General features: G+C 35.5%; 1 protein-coding gene across 1 annotated transcript in view; it reads right to left on the reverse strand.

Moving 5' to 3' along the window:
- Positions 1 to 22,210, reverse strand: part of LOC134754900 (2-Hydroxyacid oxidase 1) — a 67,070-nt gene that overhangs the window by 695 nt on the left and 44,165 nt on the right. Inside the window, exons 7-8 of the mRNA XM_063691372.1 lie at positions 17,747 to 17,866; positions 329 to 440 (exon numbers count right to left, since the gene is read on the reverse strand). Coding sequence (XP_063547442.1) covers positions 329 to 440; positions 17,747 to 17,866 — 232 coding nt within the window. The remainder of the gene's footprint in view (positions 1 to 328; positions 441 to 17,746; positions 17,867 to 22,210) is intronic.

The raw sequence follows: 22,210 nt of genomic DNA on the forward strand, positions 1-22,210 counted from the left end.
GAGATAATAAAATATAACATTGATGCATCAAGGCGGTTTGTTTACAGAGGATTTCACTATTTTCACTAAATTTCACTATCTGCCTCTTTATCGCTCGAAAATGCAAGTGACAGAGATGTTAGATGACGAAATTTCGATTTTCTTGTTTCGCGATAGACCCTCAGATTGTGGTAGTGGCGCCCCCCGCAGAGTTTCGCGTAATATTCCCTATTATTAGCTTTGGCGCAGGCGCTAGTTTACTATATGTATACATGCGGCTGCTATTTATTTTACCTTCCAACCCAAAGTTCGTACTTCCCTGTTGATAAATTCAAAAAATCAAACATACCTGCAATTTGTACTGCAAATTTGAGTTCTGATCTTAGTATTTGCAGCATCTTTTGGACTCCTGCCTGGCCGCCTACAGTCAGACCCCACAGCGCCGGCCGCCCCACGAACACCTAACACAAACTTTTTCTTCCAATCTTGTAATAGGTATTCATGTATTTTATTACTAAGTTTTCTATTGGTTTTGAGCACCACTGTGGTACTCCGTATTTATTTATTTAGGTATATCAATCAGTCAGATTTTTTAAACTATAACGTCTGTAACTTGCTACGCCCAACATATTTTCTAAGCAAGAAACAAGTAAGTAATACAGTAACATTTAGCGTTTGCGTCATATCCGGTAGTTCTGATTTTTTGCAGACTTGTTTATGATGTTGGTTCAATGAATAATCCAAGTTTGAGACCTCGACGAACGCAACTTTGTAAAATATCGAAAAAAACTGCGAGAACTTGGTTACTTTTTTTAGATTTGGCCGATAATTAAAGGACTAATTTTTGATGGTACCTTCTCACAGTTTTTAAAGTAGACTAAATTTGTTACAATACGAGACTAGAATTGTCTCTGTAGATCTGTTTCCGAGATCTACAGAATTTATGTATTATATTTTTTACTTGAATTCGTAGGCTATGTGAGTGCAGTGAGAATGCACTTTTATCTCAGGCGATGCCGCTTGGCACGATTGTTCCTAAGGTCAAACAAAGCTGATTTGGCCCGGTATCCACGAGATAGTACCGTGCCTACCTCCCAAAAATGGGGGAGGGGGGGAAGGGTCGGCTATAACTATATAACTTGCAAAGTAGGAAGAAATATAGCATAGATTGGACCTGGGGAGCCGACCCTTTCTCCTACCCTATTGGGGGGTAGGCACGGTACGATCTCGTGGCTACCGGGACAAATCAGCTTTGTTTGACCGTAATTCCAATTAAAACATTGCAATTTATGTATTTAACCAAAATATAATAAATCTCATATAATCCGTTGTTAAAACATTATTGTGATAGTTTTGAACAATGGCGTGTGCAAAACTGCCTCAATAGTGCACTGCCTTATGGGAATATAGTTCAAATCCGGAAACCGCTACCAAATTTTAGTATGTTGTTGGACATGGTACTGGGTCTTCAAAACTGCCGGGAGACAGCGGCGCCGGGCATCTACTTCAGCGGAATGACGTCACCAAAATGACTCCCACCTCGTTGCGAATATTGCATTTTGCACCCAAACTATGCATTGCACATACACGTGTGGGGTATTAAACGAAAGCCAATAAAATATTATATATTTTGCTAATACACTATATGTACCAAAATATAGAATAGTTTGAGAAATTTAAAAATAAATAAAAATGATGTTTTTTTTTTCGATTATTTGGGTTTTTCAACCAAACCAAAAGTCGGACGTTAAAGCAATGTACTACAAAATGAAAGCTGATGTCTCAAGCCATACAATGCTATCAAAATAATCAAAATCAGAACAAAAATGTGAAAATGATGCATCAAAATGTAGGTATTTGCTAGAACAAATGCATTAAAGTTAAAAAAATCGAAATTGGCCATTTTCAGGATAATTCGCATAAGCTTCTAGTATGTTATTAGCAATATAAAAAGGATTATAAAACTGCTGGGAGACAATCTCTATAGTGCCTGAGTAACAAATAATGGCGTTATACATGTGACCGCTGCCGAAATTTGCAAAATCTAAATTATAACTAATACCATGAGTCATACACGTGTGCTATATCAAACGAAAGGTTATTAAATATATTATGATTCGTTTATACATTATTTATAAAAACAATGTATATTTTAGGAGCTACAAACAAAGAAAAACACTTTTTTTGAGAAAAGTTCATGTATATATATTTTATAGCTCAACTAAAAACGTTATTGTAGTGTATTGACGCTTCGAGCGCTTACGTCATGGTGACGTCACTGACAGTTAGGGCCAGTCGATATTATGCCGTGAGCAGAGCCGGACGTACCGCGTGATGTTCGTGTTGCCGAATCGTTGGAAATACATTACATCGTATGATATACTGAGGTAAATACAGTACATTACATGTGGCGACGAGGAAAACAAGAAAAGAGGAAAGGGAAGACACGTCAGTCGATCTCGATTAATTATCAAGTTTTGTCAGTGTGCAAAAAATTGGTTTAAAATCGAATCCACTGTTTCAAACAAGTGATAAGTGAGAGTACGCACTGGTGGTACACCTTTCACACTCACTTCTAAAAAACAAAGAAAACAATATTTCCATTCGGTAACGCCATCTAGCAATATGATCTTTGAAGCGTTGAACGTTACAATTATAATTGTAGGCTTTAAAGTTGGATGTCGACTAACAACAATTAGATCTACCTACAATTTAAAAAAAACATCTCGGAGGCAGCCAGTGTTAATAGCACTGTTTAAAGCTTATAGCCTGCCAGGCATCAACACTGCAAATAATTTCATGTTGACTTCCACTTTTAAACGTAGGTAGGTAGGTACAATGACACTACATTCATGGTTGACATGTTCAAACTGGAGCTTTATTATTGCAACTTAGTTCCATCAGAATGCAATTGTGTGATGCAAATGTAATACATAGTTGGTTTATTTAAATATTATTGTAGTGAGAGGAAGAAAATATTTACTTTGCTACGAGTAATGTGAATATGTAAGGTGATTCCCAATCAGGAGCCCAAGTGACTTGATTATTTTGAAACAGCAGATTACAGAATCTGGACATTAAATTGTCACACGTAACATTATGGATGGCATAATGAAACCGATTTATGAAAACATAGCAGATAGATTTATCTGGTCATTAAGCTTCTAAGCGTTTTATTGTAAGGTAAAACGCTGCTATTCGATTGACATGTAACAGCTGTAGCTAGCAGATTACCGAATCTGGACATTAAATTGTCATGATTTTATGAAATCATAGCAGATAAATTTATCTGGTAATTAGATAGACATAAAACAGCTGCAGCTAGCAGATTGCCCAATCTGGACATTAAATTGTCACGCAAATAACAGTTACGATAAAATCAGTTACGACAGATAATTTGATCTGGTCATGAAATTGACATGGCGGGTTACCGAACCTGGACATTAAATTGTCACGTTAATAACCAATCTGATTACAAAATCAGTTACGACAGATAATTTGATCTGGTCATGAAATTGACATGGCGGGTTACCGAACCTGGACGTTAAATTACCAATCTGATTACAAAATCAGTCACGACAGATAATTTGATCTGGTCATGAAATTGACATGGCGGGTTACCGAACCTGGACATTAAATTGTCACGTTAATAACCAATCTGATTACAAAATCAGTTACGACAGATAATTTGATCTGGTCATGAAATTGACATGGCGGGTTACCGAACCTGGACGTTAAATTACCAATCTGATTACAAAATCAGTCACGACAGATAATTTGATCTGGTCATGAAATTGACATGGCGGGTTACCGAACCTGGACATTAAATAACCAATCTGATTACAACATCAGTCACGACAGATAATTTGATCTGGTCATGAAATTAACATAGCGGGTTACCAGACCTGACATTAAATTGTCACGTGAACAACAAATCTGATAACAAAATCAGTTAGGACAGATAGATTAATCTGGCCATTAAATTAAGATACGGGTTACCGTATCTGGACATTATATTGTCACGTAAATAACAAATCTGACAACAAAATCAGTTAGAACAGATAAACTGATCTGACCATTAAATTGAGATAGCAGGTTCACGTACCTGTGCATTAAATTGTCACGGAAATAACAAATCTGATTACAAAATCGTTTAATACAGATGAATTGATTTGTTCATTAAATTGACATAGGTGCTTAGTACCCTAGCAGGTTCCCGATCCTAGACATTAAATTGTCACGTGTATATTAAAATCTGATTACTAAATCGGTCAATGCAAATAGGCATATCTTTTGTCTGCTCATTAAATAATATAAATATAGACTGAAAAAGCCAGGACTAAATAGTCATGCTGTGTATAGCAAAATTGGTGTCAATCGACAGGTTCATTAAATCGGCATCGTACTTAGTACGGCCTATTGTTTAATACATTGATGTTGTATTATATCGTCATACAATTGACAGCAAGGTCACACCACACGTTGTATTAAAATAAATGGGTATACCCTGTAATAGGTCATCCAATAAAGCGTTTCTAATATGACGCAAGAAATCGCTTGAAGACCTCAAGAGCGGGGTAAAGTTATAATCCAAACGAAATTATATATATATATATATATATATATATATATATATATATATATATATATATAAGTGAACTGTGCAGATATAATAAATTATCAGCGAACGCAAATAAAGTAAAATGTATCTGGCTTATTTATAGATTTGATTTTGAGGTACTGGCATGACCATCCATCCAGTTATACTGATTTAAAAAAAACTGGATAGTCTACAATCTAGTCAGTATACTTTTGATTAAATTTTTAAATAAATGAGGTGAGGTAAAATTTATTTGTCTACCCCGAACATTTATATAAACTAATGTCGGGTAGTTTAGTGTTGTTTACCAATATCTCAAATCTCAATTGACATTTGCTGGGACGTCAGTCTTCCGTGACCACAGCTAGTGCAACCTAGTTGAAACGTCGGAAAAAAGGTAAAATAATGAAATTTAATCGCGTTAGACCCGGTATAGACATTAATTATGTGTACAAAACGCGAGAGTTTAAAGTGTTAAATGAGGTTAGCTAATCAAACAGCTACCTTATACAGTAATATGTAATAAAAAAAGGAGTATTGCCGATATAAAGATATAAATTAATTAAACAATGAGTTAAGTAAGCTTATTCCATAATCTAGTGGATATCAATTGCAAATACTTTAACTTGGCTGCTAGTCAGCGACATCCAATAATTATATAAAAAAAAACGGTTGCAGAAAAACACTTACTGGTCATTCGTGACGTTTATATTACATAGCTAATAAGCTTCGAAGATTTAAACGAAATTCGCAGAACTTTACATGGACACTGCATTCATTTGAAAAGGAAGGGATGAAGGTGTCTGCTTGAAGTCGTGATTATTTAGCAAATTCATAATAATCACTATAATTAGTTACTAGTGGCTATGTTGTGAAACACTTGGTTCGTTGAGTCATTGTCATTATCATAGTGAACTCACAAGGGTCTTAAGCGCCATGGACGCTATTGGCACTAGTTATTTAATGCCAATCTACGCAGTTTGAAAAATTACCAAAACCTGGATCGGAAAAAATATATTTAATCTGGTCACAAAATTTCATGATAATCGGTCGGAAATTGTGACCTGTAGAGGAGAAACGAAAGCATTTGGCTCAAGTTAAAACGGAGACCTTCGCTAACGCTTCGGTCAACTTTTGAATACAGTGTATAGCAAAAAACTAAATTGTGAACGTTTCATTACACAACTACGGTACATAAATGGATACTTGTAAATAAGTACCAGTGATATTAAAATAACATTGTGACTTCAGACCAAACGTCACATGTCACACGGCTACTATACAAAAAAAAAGAAATTATGAAATAATAAACATTGAATGTTTTATTAGTAAACCTACGTCCGATATGTTCCATAGGCATATTGTTAGCTACCCTACGAGTTGGTATGTCAAAGGTTGAAAATGTGAATATATGTTTAAATTTAAGTAGATAGCCATAAAAATAAATCCAACTAATATATAAAATAAAAACTAAATAATTAAGCTATGCAGCTAGCTTATGTATGTATGTAGTTCGTAGTTTTAACCGTCTGCACGCGCATACTAGACTACATGCGGGAAAATAAAGAATTCTAGAGAAAACATGAAGTCCATTTTAGTGGTGAACGATACCACACGATACCATGTACAATATATTTATATGTATGTACAAAGAACATAGCGAACAGTGCAGTCATTATCATATATAGGTATGTAATATGGGTAATGAATAAGCAACTGCCTGGTTTCACATTACCACAAGTATCTAACGAATTTGCTCTCGATTGATGGACGTTGCGTTGTATTGTAGATATATATACACATAAACACATTTGCAGGTCTATAGATACTATGTATATAACTCGTAGTTATTGGACGGGACACATACATTTGAAAACCGATTTATAAAGAATCTTGTGTATAAAATATAAGATTACAATAAATAAATATTATAAAATAAGTTTTTATTGGTCTAAAATGTAGGTATACATGTTATTTGAACATACACAGAAAATTGCACAAGCTAGCAATTATCATTGACCTTCTGAAAGTGATAATAAAAATAAAACTAATGTTGGTTCAATATTTAATGTATAACATGCTGTATCACTGACTCAGCACAAATTGCATAGGAAGCTTATCTTCGTGAATTTGTATAAATGTTGCACATAATAAAGTAAACAGAAAATGTACGTGCACAAAGCGTATGTAACTAAACAATCACGTTTCAAAATAAAAAAGGTAAACATGAATTTCACCAGAATCAGTGTGAGATTGATGTAAGTGATACTGATGGTTGCCAATTAATTATTATTTCTATGTATAAAAAAAAAAAGATGTGCTACAAACAATCACATATGGGTTCTTGATTTTCTGAGAGACAAGGAATTTGGAATTTAAATAGCTAATCCGTAGCACTGAAAGAAAAGATACAGCTCCGTAGCTCCGTTCTGTATTCACTATAAAGATGAAAGTAGCAAGGTAATTACACTGCACTGTGGGTACTGTGTATCTTGTAATGTGGTTATAATATCTCATATTATTAGTGTAAGCATAATTAGATATTTTATTCGGATGATGTGTCATTCGCTTCTGTAAGACTGTTAATTGTGTCAGAAGTTCAAACATGCAGTTAGAAAAAGGAGAATAAAAACTAGAAGTGGCTAGCGTAAATGGAGTCCTGTAAGGCCTCTTTTACTCACACAGAAGTATAAGAGTGACCTTGCCTGCTTGCCTTTTTTATAAAAAAACTTCCAAGTCTTGAGGCCCACTTGAAAAAATGAACTTTTGAATTTTGTAATTATACTGTTTAGTCCACAACCCTACCTTGTCAAATCAAAGTTGGTTGGAGTTCTGTATATTGTATTAATAATAATGCATTGTATATAAGAACAACTTGGTTTAGATTGGCAGTGTAGCTTATAGCTTAAGTGGCATTGTAACCGGTAAGTACACTTGTACAGTATTGAAAGTTGAAAATAAGCAAAAGAATGAGATAAGATAGTGAGCCATTATCGAGTACTCAAATAGGATTCGTTAAATCACTTTCGGGTCGTAGAAAGCTACACAAGGTGTAGAAAAATTAAATTTAACAATAGGAAATGTAAATAAATAACAAACGGACCAGAGATAAACCAAAACATGATCATCATGTCAGCATTCAATCGTCATGGGTTATAGAAAAAAAAATGAACCGTCATTGTCACCAAAATTGAAGAATGTCATTAATACTGTAATGATTGTTCAGCTCTTATTGTCTAGCTAATCAAATATAAAGAATTGGGGCCACAGTTTTATTTGGTAGAACTGTTTTGGACAACTAGGCGAAGAAAAATTAAAGGCCTTGCATCATAGTATTTCCACACAGACCACTCCCAAATGATAAGCTCATTAGCTCATGCAGTGACTTAGATGAGAGGTTTCTAGAGGGAAACTACTAACTTGGAGCAGTTGGAGCTTCATGAAATCATTTCAAAATTAATACAGATAATAAACTCAGTACCTAAATAAGTTAATTATCACAGACTGAGTTGGCTACGAATTGTTTTGTTAGGCATTACCCGATGATGTAGTCCACTATCCATATCACGAACATTTTAGGAACGGTTTTGACGATTATAAAAACAAGGGGATTAAGTATAAGCACTTAGACTTTACGGAAAAAGGGGGAAAGGAAAAGGGATTCAGGTATCCGACTTACAGGAGCTATCGACAATACAGTAGAGAAATTGAAGATTACAAAAGTCCCAAGTGGGGTAAGTCATAGATCTCGGAGTCTTGGAGAAGTCCACCCAAGGCAATGGTACCAGCGCATTCATAGAACGTTGGGTATGTAATTATGTATTGTTATGATTAACTTAGTTCTCGAAAAATAAACAAAGGAAGGGATGTAGTGTATTGACGCTTCGAGCGCTTACGTCATGGTGACGTCACTGACAGTTAGGGCCAGTCGATATTATGCCGTGAGCAGAGCCGGACGTACCGCGTGATGTTCGTGTTGCCGAATCGTTGGAAATACATTACATCGTATGATATACTGAGGTAAATACAGTACATTACAGTTATAACAATGTTGCGTCTAATATAGAAGAAACCAGTTATTCAACTATACGTCACAGCTTAAATTTTTAATTTCTGATAAAAACTGTGGAAGTTGTACCAAAAAAACTAAAGCGCGCCAACAATTCTAACTTAATGCGCTCATATTACGCAAAGAATAGTTCTAATTATGGGGTATTCAATGAAAGAACATTACATTACATACAATACATGAAAACGACATTTTGGAGTGAAATCATAATTCATAAAATGAATTTGAAAAATAAAATTAAAAAAAAAATTGACAGAAGCAAAGTACAAAATAGGTGTTGAAGTCCCTGATGACTTCTGAGCTAGGTAAAAAAACCTGTGACAGAAGTCAGAGTCCTCTCCCAGACAATAGAAATAGGCAGATTTTGCTGTCTACGTGTAATGTATTGTTTACATGGAACTACTGAACTGATTTTGATAAATGAGGCGTCAATTCATTCGCCTTTGTAGTCCAGGTGTACAAAACTTAAATTTTAACCGACTTTCAAAGGAGGAGATTAGGTACGAAACGAAACCGTTGTTTTGCTTATTTATCAAATAAATTCAATTTATAAATTATAATTCCACTCCAAAATATCGTTTTCATGTGTTTTATGTAATGTTCTTTCATTTAATACCCGTTAATTAGGACTATTCTTTGCATAATATTTCTTTTTCTTTTTATTTCAATAACACAACTAAAAGTTACATTAAGTACTTATAAATAGGTAAGGATGGAGGTACATACATCAGTCTGATTTAGGTACGTAAATAAACTAATTTAGTTGTAAAGTTATACATTATGAGAAGAATGAGTCCTTTACTCCCCGTACTAGTTAAAACTGTATCACGGTGAAGTAAGATTCGTCACCCGCAAACACAATATTATTGCATAGGATTTATGTTAACAGTAGTTACAAATGTGTAAGCAAAAATAAAATTAGAATCGTATACATTTATGAGACGAACAAATAATATCAGTTGACGGTATCTTGCATTATTTCTAACATGCCGGCATCAGCATGTTGCTAAGCGTTAACTTAATCGTAAACAAGTAGAGTATGCAACAATACAGATGCATTCTGTAATTACAAATAGATGTTTACTTAGTAAAATCGTACTACACAGTTCAATTAAATTAAGGGCTTAATTTTAAAAAACACTATGCACACCAGGTATAAATAATGTACGTACTGTGTATGTGGATGTATGTATGTATATAGTGTGTGTGTGTATGTGTATGGATAGGTAGGTATGTGTTTTGCCATTTATTTTAATAATTTTTCTGTGTCTTCGTAGTTAAGGGTATTCAGAAACTTGTCTAATAGTCTTTTACACTCATATAAACTTAAGCTACGCAATTGAATGTATTTACTTATTATATTGTACAGTTTAGGGGCTAGATTTTTTTGAAACTTTCGTGCAAAAGCAGTCTTCGATGCGGGGATAGTATAGACAATGTCAAGTCTGCGGCGTGAAGTGGGGTGGTCTGGAAGGTTTTTATGTTGAGCTAGGATTAGGCCTTTTATAAATGATTGTCTTATTGTTAAAACCGACGTATCTTTATAAATGGACTGTGTCGGATATCTAAAGGGTTTAAACGTCATAACTTTGAGAACAGCACGTTGAGCGCGCTCAAGTGTAATTAATGTAGTTTTCGCAGCACCACCCCATGCTGTGATGCAATAAGTTGCTATTGATTGACAAAGTGCGTAGTATATGGTGGTTAATAACTTAACATCACAAACATGACGGATATTCTTAAATATATATATAAGCTTTCTAACCCTGTTAGTTAAATTTGTAATAGATTTCTAAAAACCTGAATTGGAATAGACATCTATTCCAATTCAGGTTTTTGTCTAACTCAATACCTAAGTATTTTATAGAATCAGTACTTTGGATAACAGAGCATGTACACTCAGTCAACAGTGAGCACGAATGAGCTTTGATTGTAATCAAACCAGGCGTAGGCTGAGTATTATTGCGTATACTAAATGTAATATACTTAGTTTTAGAGGAATTTAAGGTAAGGAGATTATAGTTTAGCCACTTAATTACTTGGTTAAATCCTAGTTGTGCTGTCTTTGCTAACTTAGACCAAGTACTATCATGGAAAACTAGGGCTGTATCGTCAGCGAATGTTACTATTTGTCCATTAATTGGTGTAAGGTGACATAGCTCGTCGATATATATTAAAAAGAGAGTAGGTCCAAGGACACTACCTTGTGGAACGCCATAACGGACCTTTTCTTCAGAGCTAAGAAGTTCCCCTACTCTCACAGCCTGTGTCCTATTTGACAAGTAATCGGTTAGTAGTAGAAGGGGAAGACCTCGAACACCTATGCTTTCTAACCTTTTGAGAAGGATGGGGACAGAGACTGTATCAAAAGCCTTTTTTATATCAAGAAATATTCCTAAAACCTTATTGTTATTGTCAATTTGGTCAACTATATGTGAAGTTACATTTTTAACTGCATCACTAGTGGATTTACGTTCCCTGAAACCAAATTGGTTAGCCGAAAGTATATTATTTTTCTCCAAATGTGATCTAAGTCTATTGTTTATAAGTTTTTCGATGACTTTAGATAGTGATGGCAACAAGGAAATTGGTCTATAATTGGTTATACAGTCTCTGTCCCCCGACTTGAACACTGGAATGACTACGGATTTCTTCAGCGCATCCGGAAACTTCCCTTCTTCAAAACAACGATTAAAAATGTTTGCCAACGGCTTGCTAAGTACCGTAGCTCCCATCTTTAAGAAAATTGAAGAGATTCCATCCCAACCAGTGGCTGAACTCGAATTTAAGTTGCAAATTATTTGTTTGATTTCCCGATCATCAGTAGGTGTCAAAAACATGGAGTTCGAATTTGAGTTTGTAATTTTTATTAAGTTGGCTCTCTGATGTTCAGGTAATTGAGATTTGCTAAGGATCTCATTGGCTAATTCTTTACCGATACTGGTAAAATATTGATTAGCATAATTTACCGACTCTGAGGGGTTAGATTTCAGATTAAGTAGATTCCTGTTTTTATCCTGATTATCTATATTGCAAATGCTCTTGATCAGTTCCCATTGTTTTTTAACATTACGTGAGTTAGTTTTAATTTGATGTCTTTGATAAGCCCTTTTTAGATTATTGAGAAGGTTAAATATGAGCGCATTGAGGCAGAATTGTTGGTGCGCTTTAGTTTTTTTGTACAGTTTTTATCAGAAATTAAAAATTTAAGCTGTGACGTATAGTTGAATAACTGGTTTCTTTTATATTAGACGCAACATTGTTATAACGTTTTTAGTTGAGCTATAAAATATATATACACGAACTTTTCTCAAAAAAACTGATTTTTTTTTTGTTTGTAGCTCCCAAAATATACATTGTTTTTATAAATAATGTATTAACGAATCATCTTTATATATATTACGTGAGGCCGATTTTTGTTCATCCCATCAGATCTACAGTTATGGTCCGATTTTTTGTTGCATAAGTAAGTAAGTTGCATAAAACTCCTGGATTTTGAATTTTTTTCTGAAAAAGTACTGAAAAATTAAGTTGAAAATGTTAAGTTAATTTGTGAGTTTGACCACGTGACATGTCACGTTCCCAATTTTGACTCAAGATGTCAAGATTACCAAATAATAATAAACATGAATTGCACTTAAACCTGTAGTAAGTTGTTCAGCATGATGAAATATTATTTTTGAGGGCAACATGATATCCGCAACACTTAAAACATGTACGAAAATACAAAAATGATTTTACAATTTGTTGACAATGAATGTCAGTAAACATATTGTGTCAACTTTTGAGGGGACTATTATGTCAATACTCTAAATTGCCAGGTTGTTTTCATTTTAAAAATGTTGATATATGCAAACTTTTTTACGCGGATTATCCTTAAAATGACCAATTTCGTTTTTTTTAACTTTAATGCATTTGTTCTAACAAATACCTACATTTTGATGCATAATTTTCACATTTTTGGTCTGATTTTAATTATTTCTATATCATTGTATGGCTTGAGACATCAGCTTTAATTTTGTAGTACATTGCTTTAACGTCCGATTTTTGGTTTGGTTGAAAAACCCAAATAATCGAATTTTTATTTCATCATTTTTATTTATTTTTAAATTTCTCTTAAACTATTGTATATTTTGGTACATAGTGTATCAGTGAAATATATAATATTTTATTGGCTTTCGTTTAATACCCCACACGTGTATGTGCAATGCATAGTTTGGGTGCAAACTGCAATATTCGCAACGAGGTGGGAGTCATTTTGATGACGTCATTCCGCTGAAGTAGATGGCCGGCGCCGCTGTTTCCCGGCAGTTTTAAAGACCCAGTTACTATTTCCAACAACATACTAAAATTTGGTAGCGGTTTCCTTATCTGAACTATATTCCCAAAAGGCAGTGCACTATTGAGGCAGTTTTGCACACGCCATTGTTCAAAATTATCACAATAATGTTTTAACAACGGATTATATGAGATTTATTATATTTTGGTTAAATATATAAATTGCAATGTTTTAATTATTTATAGTCCACTAATTTAATATTTTTTACTATTGTAAATAGATAATTCTAATAAATATTATGTTAAAAAAGACTAAACGTAATAAGTATTGAACCACTTCGTTCATGGAATTTAGGTAAATGCCATACAGTGTGGAAAGATAAGTCGGGCCCTGGAGGGAAACTACCTTAAATCCTTAAGCTGGCTCATTTTACTTAAAGGAGATATTCCTTTATTTTTAAAAAGAAACAAAACTGCATTCAAAGATTTTCTAAAACTCGCTTGCCTCGCCCGGGACTCGAACCAACTAAAATTAAAAAAACAAACACTCCCTATTTTATTATACTAATCGATAGTAAAAAAATGAAAAAAAAAAAATGAAAAAAAAAATAGGATAAAATTTCTCTAACAAACATTTGGTCTTAAAAATAAAAAGGATCGATAAATCTAACATTAACTTTATTTTACTATCAATTTGACAACTAAAACAACTAATAGTTATTTACGATACAACTGCGGCAAAGAGGAAATTAGAAAGGAGTGGCGATAAATTAAAACACGACCGCAGGGAGTGTTTTAAATCGACACGAGTTGCGAATTACCTATACGCACGTGTATCGTACAACGTTTTACAGTACATATGGCCCTTTAAACTTTCGGTATGTGCACGAAAAGTGCTCTTTTACGCAATAGTGCGAGAAAAATAATTTTCACATCACCTATTCGAAAAAGGGCTTTTTCTTCCCCGCTAGGAGGTATCAGTGGCACTTTTCTTCCCTGCTAGGGGGGATCAAAGCTCTGTTCTAGGACATGATTTTTTTTCTTTTTTGTATACAATTTTTTTAGGTTATATAATATTTTGGAACATAACAATTTCCTCATAGGTGATGTGAAAAACAGTATGTGTCACATGGTAGCAAAATTATTTCCACCTTGGGCGTTAACACTTGAATCCCTCACTACGCTCAGGATTCTATTTTAGAATCCCTCGCTACGGTCAGGATTCAATTATAGAATCCTTCGCTTCTTTCAGGATTCAATGTACGCCCTCGCCGTAAATATGTTATTTTGCTCCCTTGTGACACAATCTACTAATTACTGTTTCAATTACGCATGTCAGTTTTAGGGCCGGGGTAGTTTTGAACAGACTGCTATTCAAAACTGCCTCCTACCTTTTTTTTTACTACTTTGAAACTAAAATGTTTCGTTCCAACCGATCGTCCTTTATGAGCAGGTGTCTCGTACGACCAGTACGGATCCCTAAAATCAGTGCGCTCACTATCACTAACAGCTGCCATTAACTATCTTTAAACTTTTAAGTTGGTAAACAACTCTTATACCATTATTGTAAATATGTAAGTGGCAATAAAGAGTTGGTGTAGACTTCAATATATCTTCAGATGTTAAAAGAGTCCAACTTAAAGGCTAAAGCTATAGCGCCATTTTTTGGTGTCTAAGTGCAGAATAGAAATTAAAAATTAGGACGAAACCATTACCTAAAATTCATATATTAATCACTCTAGTTCTTACACTATTAGTACTGTACTTGTATCTTGAATAACCTAAATTGTATTTTTTTTCATAAAATAAATACGACGGAACATATTATAGAATAATTGACTTAGGTAAATACGCATCAGATAACAAGCCCTTCAATTTTTTTTTTAAATGTATATAGTAATTCACAGTGTAATTATTTTCGCAACCATATATCCACGCATGTACAAGTTATATAAATAGTGCCAAATTCACTTATGCGCATCCGCCATTAGATATTTAATTCTATGTTGTTGTCTACATTTAAGATCCAACAGATGACGAATAACACAGAAAAAGAAACAGATGTAACCTAAAGATTTAAAGGCAAAGGCAAACAATGTGTAATTATCTCCTCGAGTGTCACAGATGACGATAAGAAACCCTGATGTACCGCCTAAAGCCGAAAGTATCGTTTTTCTAGAACTAGCCACAACTCACAGTTTGTAGTCACCTATATGCAACCCATTTAGCTCCTAAAGAATTAATTACCACTATTGTAGCTCCACTATACCGCTCATATATATGTCTCTTTTTTTATCCGCTAACCCTACTGTAGCACTGTTATAAATCTTTAGGCGATAAAAACTTGTGCCTAATCCGGGGTTAAAACGAGGTTATAGCCAGCTATAACTACTATTTTAGAGCACTAAGAACACCTAAAGAGTAAATAGGCGCTTATATCAATCTCTTTTATCCGTTAAAATTAGCTCTTAATGTTACTTGGGATGCACAAAATCATTGGGTACGCCGATGATCTGGCACTCCTTGGACAGCGCGAGACTGATGTGCGAGCTATGGCAGAGGTCCTAGAAGAGGAAGGAAAGAAAGGCGGCCTCAGAATCAGCCGTGAGAAGACGGAATACTTTCACATGAAGAGGTACAAGAACACAAGGGAGGAAAGAAAAGATCTAGAAGTGGGAGGCTACACCTACCAAGGTGTTAACAAAATTAAGTATTTGGGATGTACCGTTACAGACACAAGCTAGAGAGAGGAAGAAATTGATATCCGTATCCAAAAGGCTTGCAGATGCACAGCAGCTCTTCACAAGGTTTTAGTATCCAAGCTGATACGCAGATAAACTAAAATTCGTGTCTACAAAACTGTCATTAGACCAATTTTAATGTATGGATGCGAAGCTTGGACATTAACGTTGAAAGAAGAGAATAAGCTGTTAGTGGCGGAAAGAAAGATTCTGGGGCCGACAAGAGCACAGAAGATGGGAGGTGGAGAGTAAGGAAGAACAGGGAGATAGAAAACCAACATTATTGGAGAGACTAAAGCGGCTAGGCTTCAGTGGCTCGGACACTTAGAGAGAATGGGAGAGGATCGTGCCGTGAAGAAAGCGTACTTGGGACGACCAAATGAGAAACGCCCGGTTGGACGCCATAGGTACCGCTGGAACGACGGATTTGCTGAAGACCTGCTCAACCTCGGCCATGGCGACTGGCGAGAGCTATCGCAAGACAGAGAGGCATGGCGTGATCTGGTGTCGGAGGCCAGGACTCACTTTGGGTCGTTGCGTCACCAAAAAAAATGGATAAAATAAAAATAAAAATTGAAAAAAAAAACCGAAATTTTCGCGGTTTTTTCGATTTTTGACAGTTGCGTTCGGCGCTCGAGGTCACAAACTTGGATTATTCATTGGGCCAACATCATAAACAAGTCTGCAAAAAATCAGAACTAGTTACCTACCGGATTTGACGCAAACGAACCGCGTTACAAAAGGCGACAAAGTTACTGGATTAAAGTGAGCGTTCCATTTCCATATTATTTTGCTAAGGCTATATTATTTTCATTTTTTTAAAACTATGAATTACTTACTGTACTTCATAGAACGGTCAAGTGCGAGTCGGACTCGCGCTCGAAGGCTTCCGTACCATGTTACACAAAAACGGCATAATAATCACGTTTGTTGTATGGGATGGGAGCCCCACTTAAATATTTATTTTGTTCTGTTTTTAGTATTTGTTGTTATAGCAGCCTGTGAAAATTTCAACTGTCTAGCTATCACGGTTCATGAGATACAGCCTGGTGACCAGGGACCGGACAACCCTTTCCGCGATAAAACCCTTTCAATGGGCTGCACTTAAACACGGCTAACACATTGAAAGACTTTCCCTTTTGAACTGCAAGCCCATTCATACCCCTACCTTTGACTAACCCTTACCGAAAAGCTAACCAGAAATAAGGCTAGCCCTTAATAAGGGTTACCCTTATCTTTAAGCGCTTTTTATAAAGGTTTCCCTTTGCGTGAAAGAGACAGGATTAGTATATATCTACGGTAGTGTATGAAAAGGAAAGAAAATACGTGCCTAGTCAAAGAACGCCGCCGACGATCGCTCGGATTCGAACTAATGTGTGCTTTATGAACAAGGTAGACGACTTAAATTAGCACGCTTATATGCTAAAAGGGAAGCCCTTTATAAGGCTAACCCTTATAAGCAATTTGCAAGGTGTTGGTGAGCGGATGATAAGGGTTTTGTAAGGGTATTTGGGCTACCGATTACTCAAATGTGGTAGTTTTATATAAGGGTTTTTAAAAGCAAAACAAAGGGTTTCGTCTGGCAAAGGGTATGGTGAGTTAAGCCTTATGCAATACCCTTATAAAACCCCGATAAGGGATAGCGGGCCGGTCCCTGCTGGTGACAGACAGACAGACGGACAGTAGAGTCTTAGTAATAGGGTCCCGTTTTTAATAGCGTTAAAATACCATTTAGTCAGAACTTTGACACTACGGTAGTACAGTCAGACAGTCACAGTCTAAAAATATCGATACGGACAAAGTATGTATTCGATTTAGATTGTATACCATTTATTACTCCTTATGACCCCAGCCGGGCTAACACATGAGCCTACAGGAATGCGTGGTTCAATTTTTTCCCTTTCCTTATGGGCACCGTGTATACTACCTTAAAACAGATGTATATGGGCAATGAGGTCGTGTATACATATTTTAGGCACTTTGTCCGTATCGATATTTTTAGACGTGACTGTACAGTACTCAATTAAAGCAACTGATGCCATCACCTCACCTCAATGAAAATAAGACAATTAGACGTACCATTCGTGCACCGAGAGCCAAAGCCTTGTATACGTCAGTTCCAGTAGTAACGCCACCATCCAAGTAAACTTCGACGTTGTAACTGTTCACAGCTTCTATTATCTCAGGCAACACTTCAATCTACAAGTGGGTCAAACACAAAACGATGTTCACGTCTTAACGATGACTACAGCATACTTACCCACAAGTTAAGAGGTTAATTTTCCTATTTAACCCTTATCCACATGAACGAGTACTCCTGTTGTTTGGATTGGATAAGTATAATACAGGGTGTCCCATAAGTGACACGTCACAGTGACACTGGAGGTAGATCAGTAGGTAGAAAAGTGGCACGGTTTTCAAGTTATAACCAAATTAAGGTTTTTCATGAATTTAGAATTTAGACCGATTTTAACATTGTTAGTGTGGTGTGCACTCGAATAGGGTCGCAAAGTTAATTTTTTTATGTGTACGGCGTCATGAATAGTTAATTAAGATAACAGAAGAAGTATTTTATCGATAAACAATGTGAAATGCAAAAAAGGACTGGTTTAATCTTGAATTAAATTCACAGCGAAACATTAATTTCGACTTTGACCACCTGTCGTGAAAAAAAAAACTAGAAAAGTAATGAGAAAATGACGTTAAGATATTGAGCATGTTATGCAGATTCAAAAATGGTATAATACATGTACCTTCCTGTAATAAAATAGGAATTTATAACATTTTGAATGCCTCATAAAAAATAAGTTAAAACTAGGAAATCTGCAATCCGTTGCTATGCTTAGTAAAAATAACGATTTATGTTAAGATATCTCATTCTGGATACAGAAATAACAAAACACCCATTCAGTATTTGCCGAATGCCTAAAAAAAAGAGATGGAAAATGCTTATCTCCCTTTTTAGGGATATCATTGAGTTGATAAAGGTTCAAAGAAAATAAAATACAGGTTGAAGTTTAACTGCTTTGTTAAAATAATTTTACAGTAGATGCTCGAATTGTTTTCCCCCGGTTCGTATGCACACTTTTCACCGTCTTGTAAAATTTCTAGTTAATTTCCTGAAATTAATTTCGGATACGCTTAGTGCTGCCTCGAAGACACGCCGCCGTAGTTCTTCTTGGGGCCTTATTGGCTTGGAGTAAACTTTATCTTTTAAGCATCCCCAATAAAAAAATATCCAAAGGGTTTAGCCCCGGGGAACGCGGCGGTCATGCCACTGGTCCCAATCGGCCGATCCATCTTTTTGGGAATGTCGGTGTGAGGTGGTAGCGGACATCGCGAGCGTAGTATGCTGAGCTTCCATCTTGCTGGAACCACTTCTTCTGTCTGAGTGCGAGCGGTGTCTTCAAGTAAATCTGGCAAATCGTTTTGCAAGAGCTGCAAATAATTTCCCCCCGGACCTAAACCCATTGGATATTTTTTATTGGGGATGCTTAAAACATAAAGTTTACTCCAAGCCAATAAGGTCCAAGGGGAACTACGGCGGCGTGTCTTCGAGGCAGCACGAAGCATATCCGAAATTAATTTAAGAAAATTAAGGAAATTTTACAAGACGGTGCCAAGCGTGCATACGAGCCGGGGGAAAACAATTCGAGCATCTACTGCAACAATACATTTCGATGCTAGTGCAGAAAGTATGTCATTACTGACAAGTCAAGAATGACATATCCGCACGTGTATCGAACGACGTTTTTTATTTAATACAGTTACGAAAAAATAAGAAAAGCAAAGTAAGGAATGGAATTCGAAACTTTTATATTATTAATTCTGCGACATCATTGACATTGACATTATGAAGAGGTGTTTTTCTAGCTTTTATTCGACTTGAATAGATTTTGTTATTATTATTAAACCCACTTCAATGAAAGTTTTTTTTTTCAAATGCATGTTCTATAAGACAGAAACAATTGTAAATATTAAAACATTGTACTATTATTATCTAAATATCGTTATTTGCGATTATTTGTGTATCGTATATTTATAAAAACAATATCGAATGTTGCCTTTGGAAACTTAAAACATTCTTGCAGTAAGAAAATACGCCTCTTCTCACACATACAGGCGTTCCGTTCCATTCAGACAACTTATTAAGAACGGTTTTTCGACATTAAAAAATAAACGTGTTATAATGATGAAGAGGTAAGTAATAAAATATGAAATATGCATATTTTTCGTATTCTTACATTAACAGTAGGTTTTTATGTTGATTACGACGTTTAAAGGAAACTAATATTAACACTCATCAATATTTAGTCATGAATTGGAACAAGTAAAAATTTAAAAAAATTGGAAAAGTAAAAAACACTAGTTCGCGAAAACCAACTTTCCGCACGCTAAACAGCCACGAAAAGTAGCACTTTTTGAGCAACTGTATTAAAAAATTATTTTTCCTCTCACTAGCTCGGAAAGTTGTCGTTTATCCTTCAATACAAGCGGGGAAAAACGCGTTTTATCCACTAGTGGGGAAAGTAATTTGACCTTGTATGGAGCGTGTTTAAGTAGCTTGACAGATAACAAAACGTAAAACGCTCATGATAATGGTTCGTTCGATATTAATTATCATTAAATAAATGGTTTGAAAATCTAATAAAAAATACCAAATTTAGCTTTATTTAATGATTTTAAGTCATAAACCTTAAAATTCCATAAGAAACGTTTGTTTTTTTATAATGATGTTAAATACTGAACGCACAAGTTGAGTTGATGCAATTTCAAAACGCATCGTTGACATTTCATACATCAGAAATGTCAACATTGTCAACCTTTTCTCACCGACTCGCGTAAAAATACACAACTTCAGGAGTTTTCTGTTATAATATCGTAAAGAAATGAGTGATTCCAGTGATGAAGATGATGCCTGTGGATGTTGCACTTTCCTCGCTATAGTGAGGTGAAAAGTTTTGTGTTACACACGGGCGCAAATGTATTTTACTTCTCGTGTGTTGAAACACTCGCTACGCTCAGGATTCTATTTTAGAACCACTCGCTTCGCTCGTGGTTCACCTATAGAATCCTTTCGCTTACTCGTGTTTCAATACTACACTCGCGGGTAAAATACAACTTTGCACCCTTGTATAACAAATAACTATTAACAAAGCGTTAACTTCTACCTGTATTTTATTTACTTTGAACCTTTATCAAGTAAATGATATCCCTATAAAGGGAGATAAGCATTTTCCATCTCTTTCTTTTAGGCATTCGGCAAATACTGAATGTGTGTTTTATTATTTCTGTATCCAGATAATCTTCTGTTATCTTAACATAAATCGTTATTTTTACTAAGCATAGCAACGGATTGCAGATTTCCTAGTTATAACTTATTTTTATGAGGCATTCGAAAGATAATAATAATAATTCCTATTTTATTACAGGAAGGTACATGTATCATGCTCAATATCTTAACGTCATTTTCTAATTACTTTTCTAGTTTTTTTTTTTCACGGCAGGTGGTCTAAGTCGAAATTAATGTTTCGCTGTGAATTTAATTCAAGATTAAACCAGTCCTTTTTGCATTTCACATTGTTTATCGATAAAATACTTCTTCTGTTATCTTAATTAACTATTCATGACGCCGTACACATAAAAAAATTAACTTTGCGACGCTTTTCGAGTGCACACTGGCACTAACAATGTTAAAAACGGTCTAAATTCATGAAAAACCTTGATTTGGCAATAACTTAAAAACCGTGCCACTTTTACTGGGGTCATGTTAAGCTGGTTTGGGTCCTCTTGGCCTGGTCTACCTCCTGTGACGTGTCACTTATATGCCACCCTGTATAAAGATTACCTACATGCCGACAAACTGTTAACTATTGTCAACAGGAGAGAAAACTACAGTTTTGATGAACACACAAGTTTTCTCTCCTGTGGACAATAGTTAACAGCTTGTGGGCATGTAGGTAATGATTTTATGATACTTATCCAAATACCAAGAGTACCCTTTCATGAGGATAAGGGTTAAATAAGAAAATTAACCTTTATAGCCCTTAACTTTTGGGTATGTCTACAGGAAAGACGTGGACATAGTTTTGTGTTTGACCCAAGTACATTTTCTTAATAAAAATCCCATATTCACATGGCGTTTCGATGTACAACAGTTATTTTTTGATATTATTTATTTTTCACCTCAGCAGCTCGAACAAGCCTACTTTCGTCACTCCCTGGAGTGAGGAAAGTGCGACTTTCCTCACTCCAGGGAGTGAAACAATGTAGCTTTTTAATTTAGTGAAGGCTATGAACTACATACTTTTATTACATTTTTTTACGGTACGGTACGGTACGGTACGGTACGGTACGGTACGGTACGGTACGGTACGGTACGGTACGGTACGGTACGGTACGGTACGGTACGGTACGGTACGGTACGGTACGGTACGGTACGGTACGGTACGGTACGGTACGGTACGGTACGGTACGGTACGGTCCGGTCCGGTCCGGTCCGGTAAGATCCGGTCCGGTCCGGTCCGGTCCGGTCTCGTATCG

Source organism: Cydia strobilella, chromosome Z, assembly GCF_947568885.1.
Source record: "Cydia strobilella chromosome Z, ilCydStro3.1, whole genome shotgun sequence".
Classification (NCBI taxonomy): domain Eukaryota; kingdom Metazoa; phylum Arthropoda; class Insecta; order Lepidoptera; family Tortricidae; genus Cydia; species Cydia strobilella.